The sequence below is a fragment of the Bombus bifarius genome, unplaced genomic scaffold, assembly GCF_011952205.1.
Source record: "Bombus bifarius isolate JDL3187 unplaced genomic scaffold, Bbif_JDL3187 scf7180000008621, whole genome shotgun sequence".
In the NCBI taxonomy this organism is placed as follows: domain Eukaryota; kingdom Metazoa; phylum Arthropoda; class Insecta; order Hymenoptera; family Apidae; genus Bombus; species Bombus bifarius.
The window spans coordinates 88,555-95,714 of NW_022884756.1; the positions used below are offsets into that span (position 1 = coordinate 88,555).

Genomic DNA, 7,160 nt, shown 5'->3' on the forward strand with positions numbered 1-7,160 from the left:
TTGTGAAGGTCTCATTGTGAAGGAACGGGATTAGCCTTAAGAAAAGTCCCGATATAGGTGATGTCTATAGTATAGGTATATCGTCATATCGCTTTACTTGCATCTGCGCGAAAGGAGAAAGGAAAGGAGAGATAAACAAGAGAGGACAGGAATATAAGGAAAAAAGTAAAAGGAGGAAAGAAGAGAAAAACGAAATTAGAACAGAAAATTAAAACATGCGATCGAAAGAAGAAAGTACGGTATCTAGAAACACCAAACGCTATTAGAAGTCGTTCTGATGATTTTCGCAAAATTTTTAAATTTGGGCAAACTTCCTACTTGAAAAGCACTTGAAATCAACCTCCCCCTCAACTCACTTGGGACATGTAATCAAAGCGTGCTCTGTGTCGTCGGACCCGTCATCACAGTCCCAGTATCGACTCCTCGTATCTTTCTTTTTTTTTTCTTTTTTCTTGCAGAACTTATTGAACATACCATGTCCGGTTAGGTTCTGGAACGCGTAATAATAGGAAATGGAATGCTCTGCTGTTTTTCCTAAACAGGCATGCATCCTCGATTAAATTTCTAGTCCAGTTCTTCGTTCTATAATCGAGCTATTCTTTTCTCCACTCATTTTCAGCTTCTTTCTTCGGTTTCTTTGCTACATCTGTGAAAGTATATCTTGTTCTCCGTGTTCTTGATCACGTGTTAAACGGGTTTTCTATGTCTCCCCGCGCAGCTGTGCCGTTGCCAATTGTCAATATCCACTCCCAGGTACCTAATAGATTTTTTAATTTCTATTATAGTAGTTCCGACAATTATCCTTATTTCTTTGGCGATGCGCCTTCCTGTCAAGAGAATCACTTCAGTTTTGCCTGCGCCAACTGGAGACCTATTCGGGCGTAAACACCAGTTTATGACTACTACCATTGCCTCCCTTTCGTCTGGCTTCTATTTCCTCATGTTTTTTTTGCGGTAAGCACGAATGTCAGATCAGCCGCAAGAGCCATCGCTGCGCAGTCTTTTATTTCTTTTAATTTGTGGAGCACGCCGGTGTAGATCATGTTTCACAGGAGAGCACACCTGGTCTTACTTTTACATTCAAATTGATAATCGTCTCTCTTGTACTAACAATTTATTTATAGGTGGAAATTCAATCTTTATCACCCGTTATCTTTACCAGGATAGCTTTCATCCTGTTTCGTATTGTTGGTCGATTCTTTTTCCACTGGACTTTGCCTCACTGTCGAAGGCACGTTTGCTGTGGCCATCGTGGCTTCAATTTTCTTTCTGCACCTCTCTTCTTGCATAATCTACTCCTCACTATTGTCATGTTCCTTCTTCTCACGGCCCATCACTGTGTCGTTGACCAGCTCCTTCTTTTTTCTTCCGATTGTCATTTCGGAGTCACTGCTTCCAGATGCTGTGACTTTTCTACCCACTTTCCGTGCACAGGCTTCAACGTAAGCAGAGCCGTTTCTCGTTGCGCGTTCGCGAGGGTGTATCTGTCCACATTCAGCAGGCGAGATTACCTTCCTATTCGGTTCCTTGCTCGCAGAGGTCATTCCACTGTCGGTTTGGATGCCGAGATACGATATCCTTCCCTCGCTTCTGCTTTTCGATTTCCCTTCGAATGTCAGAATATTCGTATAACGACCGTTTTCTTATTCCTTGGCCGCTCCATACCCCTGTATGTTCTATCCCTTTTACTGAATTTATTCAGCCAGACTTTTACATTTCTAAAATGCTTAACACTGTCGCTGTTTTTTTTTATCCATGGCTGGATCCTTCTTGGCTGCATCTACCAGATTCTCTCTGATCATATTGGTATTTGTAAGACCATCACAAGAATCTTAATTAAATCTCTAATGTCATTTGGCCTGAGGATAAAAGTTTCTTCCACTTCTGATGAGTACAAATGTTCGGTTCTACTTTTCGTCATCATCCTGCTGTCGCAATGCAGAGCCTTCTTAACTCAGTTCCTCACCGGTCCAGCTGCAGTCAACATTTTAGGTGTGTCCGTATTCGGGTTATGATAATTGCTGTTATCTGTTCCGTCGGCTGGACATTCGTTTGACCTGAATAAGTGTGCATGTGGTTTACGCGCTTTCTTGCAATTTGCACATTTCGGTGATTTTTTTTATTTTTGTACGGCTTTTGAATGTGTCTCCTTGTGGATAGTGGCTTTACGTGTCTACTATTGTTTTGTAATACTTCGATTCTGACATCTCTAAATCTTAACATTTGAAGCATCTGTTCACTACTATATAGTCCTTTATTGGACATGCATGCCTTCCTATGTATAACCGTTCGCTGTCGTTGAAAATTTTCCTGAGTTCCGGGCTGACATATACTACTTAATTTACTGTTATTTTATCAGTTGGACATGTTCTCAAAAGAAGTTTAAATTCATCAGTGAACTTACTTTAATTAGATCTTGATGGAATTCCTCACAATTCTGATCAGATGACTGACAAGAGTTCTTTTTCCGTAACATTGGTTTGTATTCCGTAGATGTACATTCTAGGGCTCTGCTTTGTTAGAATCTCGTTATGGCTCTCGCGTCGTTGAAATTTTTGTTTTCGGAACGTATTCCAGGTCTTGCTTGTTGTAAGTTTCAATGAAGACTCCGTTCTACTTTACCATACCTACAGAGGAGACGAGTACTCGTTTAGTTTCCTCGCTGCTTGCAAATGTTGCTGCTTTCCGTAGGACAGACTGCCACTGCATGCCTGAGTGCCATCTATGCCTGTTAGATTTGCTTAATCGAGTCCCTCTTGCTTTGTCTAAATTTGCCCGCGTATAACGTTGGTTTGTTTATCTCCTTCTGTGCTTCCGTGATTTTCCTTATTCTCTGTGACTTTCGCATCCCATTCACAGGTGTTTCTGTCGATGTCTGTTTGTTATCTTCAGGTATTGCTTTAAATGCTGGTTCTCTTCTGCCACCTTCTTACTCCACTCCAGAACCCGGATTACTTTCTCGTTCAGGTCTTCAATTTCTTTCTTATCCATCGAGTTCCTGACTTTTTTTAGAAAGAACTATTAAAAATGGAATCGAAAATGAATAAAGTTTATGGTTCAGGGGAGGGATACCCCAGTGTCGGCGCAGTTGCGGGTGATAAAGCAGGCCCCGCTGTGTCGTCATCGGACAATCGTGGCCTTGTGGAGTGGACAACCAAGTCCTCAGTCGTATTCGTGCCTGTGACGCGGCCGTTGCTGATGACGCGGCGTCCGCCGCGGACTATAACATGTCGTTGGTTGCCAGGTTGTCGCTGGAGTGTAAGAAGCTGGCATCGAAGAGATCGCGGATACCCGCCGGGGGTTGGGGCTAAAGCGTCTCCACCGGACGGTCTCAAGAAGACGAGTGTGTTGGACACGGCCGACTTTAACCCCTTGCCCTACGATTTAAACGCGTACCGTAACCATCGGCAGGGTCAGTCAGACATCGAACTATTTCACGGTCTGTCTGTGCGTTCAAAGTTGTGCAAGGTAGAACTAATGTCACATTGCAAGATGTTTGATAAATAATTACTACCAATTGATCATTGAACAAGATTCTTAAGGGTATCTTTCTAATATTTTTCTAGAAAATATATCTGTACATCAGAATGCGGTCAAGAAAAAAAGGCTTCGTTGCATGCAGCCCGAAAGACGTACCACGAATCTAACTCGTGTTTCTCATGTTTGGCCCGAAGAACGTACCATGAATCCATGTCGTGTTTCTTATGTTTGGTCCGAAGAACGTACTATGAATCTAAGTTGTGTTTCTTATGTTTGGCCCGAGGACCGTACCACAAATCTAACTCGTGTTTCTTATGTTTGGCCCGAAGGATGTATTTTATCGAATGCTATTTCGATGTCCATAAAGAGTGCCGTGCAGTAATGTTTTATTTCCAGCGCCTGTAAGATTTCATTGACGAGTCTGTGCATTTGTTCTATTGTGGAGTGTTTGTTTCTGAATCCGAATTGGTGATCCGGTATTAGTTGATTCTTCTCTATTATAGGTTTTATTCGGTCGTAAATTACTTTCTCTAGAATCTTAGAGAACACCGGAAGTACTGAGATTGGTCGGTAGGATTTGGTTTCGTGTGGGTCCATGCCTGGTTTGGGTATCATTATGATTTGTGCCAGTTTCCAAGTTTTTGGAAAGTATTGTATTCTCAGCATTGCGTTAACTATTATTGTGATTTGTATTATCGCTTTTGGCGGAAGGTTTTTCAAGATTTTAACATTGATTAGGTCGATTCCTGGTGCATTATTATTTTTTGTTCTCTCGATTATGTTTCTAATTTCTTGTGCTGCTGTTGTAGGTATGGTGTAGTGTTTGTCAGTTGAGGTACTAGTGGTTTGCGCATCCTCGTCCGTATGGCATTTGGGGTTGCTGTTGTTGATATTATGTGGTGTACACGTGTTGTAAAGGTGGTTGGAAAATTCTTCAGCTAGCTCTTCGTTGCTTCTTGCCCATGTGTTGTCTGCTTTTCTGATTGCTTGTACCATTTTTATTGTCTTCTTTATTTTTTTGTGGCTTCCCATAGGGAGTAGTTGTAGTTCTCGTGTGGAGATAGTGACTCGATGAACTTTGTGAACTCGTTGTTGTTGTGCTCTTTTATTTTGTTTTTTATTTCTTTTGCGAGTTTGTTTGGGTGTTTTTTGTTTTCTTTTGTTCTGTGTTTTTGCCATTTTGCTTTCGCTTTTCTTTTTTCTCTAATTTTTTCGAGGATGTCTGGTGGAACTGTTTTTGTTTGTCTGTTGGTTGTTTCAGGTATAGTGGTTGCCCTTGCTGCTTCTTGCATAGTTTCTGTGAGTGTTGTTACTGCTTGATCGATGTGTGCAGGTGTTTTCAGTGGGTTGTTGCAGCTGATTTTGCTCTCTATTGTATATTTGAATATGTGCCATTTGGTGGTTTTATTGCATAGCTTCTCTGTGCTGCTGTAAAGTATTGGTTTGTTTCTGTATGTAATTATTATGGGCGTATGGTCGGAGGTAAGCTCGAGGCTAGGTGCTATGTTTAGTTTATTTGCGTTTAGTCCCTTTGCAACTGCAAAGTCTAGCAGGTCAGGTATTTTGCTCAGGTCTGTCGGTCAGTATGTCGGTCTTCCTGTGGTTAATATATTGAGGTTATTATTTCTAATGTATCTTTCCAAGGTTCTGCCTCGAGGTGTGGTGATTCTTGATCCCCATAGTGTGTGCTTTGAGTTATAGTCTCCCGCTGCAATATATTTGTCACCTAAGTGTCGGAAGTAGTCTTCCCACATTTCCGTTGTGATTTTGTCTCGCGGCGGTACGTGTACTGCTGACAACTGCAATTGGTTGCTGTTAGTCTGTACGGTAACGGTGGGTGCTTTTATATGTTCCTTACTGACCTGGCTGTGTAGGTGATGTTTAATGTCGTTTTTTATTACTACTGCCGTCCCTCCGTGTGCTTTCCCTGAGGGATGCTTGGTGTCGTATATGGTGTAGTACGGTATTTTTATATAGCTTTTTATTGTGAGGTGTGTTTCTGAAACGAGTAGTATATCGATGTTATTGCTATACAGGAATGTTTTAGCTTCTAGGGCCCTTTGTTGTAGACCGTTAGAGTTCCAGGCTGCTATTTTAAGCGTGTCTATTTTTATTTCTTGCTCATCATGTTAGTAAGTAATTGTATTTGATTGTTATTTGTTGTGTTTGCTGTCTGAGGAGTTCGTTTTGTTCGCTTATTATTTTTGTAAGTATTTCGGTGTTTTTTATGGAATGTTTTATTAACTCTTTGATTTCTGTAGCGTCCTTGCTGGGGTTGTTCTGTTCTTGATTGTCTAAGGGTGACGACCGGTTGACTACTTGCGCGTAGCTTCGGTTTCTAACGGTGTTAGTGTTAGTGTGGTTATTGTTCATTACATGCTGTGTATTTGGTGTTGACATAGATTCTGTGTTGTCCTGTTGCGTGTGGAAATTGTTGTGTGTCCTGTTTCGAACTTGTCTTCTGACTACGCAGCCTTTGTAGCTGACTGAGTGATTTCCACTGCAATTGTGACATTTTACGTCATTTATTTTTCCCGTGTGTGGGCAGTTCACTGTTAGGTGCTTTCCTGCGCATTTGACACACGCTGGGTGTCTGTTGCAGTAGTTTTTTGTGTGTCCATATTGTTGACAGTGATTATTGTGTTTAAGATTTTTTAAATTTCAAATATTTCTTTGTTGTTACTTTTAGGTTCAAGCTCTATTAAAAATAGCGGTAGTGGTTGCTTAGTGTCAAATTTGGTTATATTGTTGATCGTTCTTACCTGGTGTCCGATCTTGGCCAATTCCTCGCATATTTTGTTTGTATTTGTTTTGGGGTGTAGACCTCTGATTACTGCTTTGTAGCTTCTGCCGGATTTGGGTTGGTAAGTGTGATACCCAGCGTTTTTTTTTTCCTTTAGCGCTTTTGTCACTTTCCTGTAGGTTTCTGGGGTATTAGTTTGTACTTATACCTGATCCAGTTTGAGCTGTTTGATAGTGTAGTTTTCTTTTCCTGCCGTGCTGTTTAGCAGATCAATGAGGGGGTCTATTATTTTAGCGTCTATGTAGATTGGTGGTGGCTTGGGAATGTGTGTTCTTGGTTTTTCTGTAGGGTGTGTGTCCATCTCTTCTGTCAGTGAGCTGAAGGAGTTTTGTGTAGGAATTTCTTGTAGCCATTGTTGTCTTTCTCTTTCTGTAGTCCTCCTATCATTTGTGTTTGTATTTATTTTTCTTTTTTTTGTTGGGAGTTACAGTCTTCCAGCTTTCGTTAAGTTGTGGTAGACCCTTGTTGGTATTGCTCTTTTCGTCGTCTTTTTGTATTATTTCCAGCTCTATTTCTTTTGTATTTTAGCAGTCCTGTACTTCACTTGTTGTTGTTTATTTGGGTTCTGTTGGCCGACTGCCCTGTTTATAGCGTATGTTTCTCCTTTGTTTAGTATTTTTATTGTTGGTATTTTTTGGATGTTTTCCATCATCGATTGATTCTGTTGCACGTCCCTTTTCTTTCACTCTAGTCGCACTTACGGAGGCACTAGTTTTCACGTCCGCATAGCTCGACTGCTCGGGCAGAACTGAACATTCTTTTAAGGACCAGTATCGAGTAATCTATGGTTGACTCTATATTTATAATATTTTAAAATAAATTTGACGGTTTCAAAATCAAGTCATCTCGTCATTTAAACAACAACTAAACCAACTAT

At 40.9% G+C, this 7,160-nt stretch overlaps 1 protein-coding gene across 1 annotated transcript; it reads right to left on the minus strand.

Moving 5' to 3' along the window:
• Nucleotides 1-2,853: 2,853 nt before the first annotated feature.
• On the minus strand, nt 2,854-6,932 carry LOC117213279 (probable basic-leucine zipper transcription factor O). The gene is made up of 7 exons (XM_033458648.1): nt 6,823-6,932; nt 6,432-6,663; nt 6,243-6,327; nt 5,726-6,047; nt 5,132-5,346; nt 4,755-5,053; nt 2,854-3,018 (listed from the first exon to the last, which is right to left on the minus strand). The coding sequence occupies exons 1-7, from the start codon at nt 6,930-6,932 to the stop codon at nt 2,854-2,856; spliced, it is 1,428 nt and encodes a 475-aa protein (XP_033314539.1).
• Between the last annotated feature and the right edge of the window lie 228 nt (nt 6,933-7,160).

What these genes read in the sequence shown, in the direction of transcription:
- LOC117213279 (XM_033458648.1), bottom strand. Translation starts at nt 6,932, where the DNA reads ATGGAAAACATCCAAAAAATACCAACAATAAAAATACTAAACAAAGGA. An exon ending in TGGCCAAGATCGGACACCAG is followed by an intron (nt 6,048 to 6,242) that starts GTAAGAACGATC and finishes TCAAATGCGCAG; the next exon opens with GAAAGCACCTAACAGTGAAC. An exon ending in GACGCTACAGAAATCAAAGA is followed by an intron (nt 5,347 to 5,725) that starts GTTAATAAAACA and finishes TCACCTACACAG; the next exon opens with CCAGGTCAGTAAGGAACATA.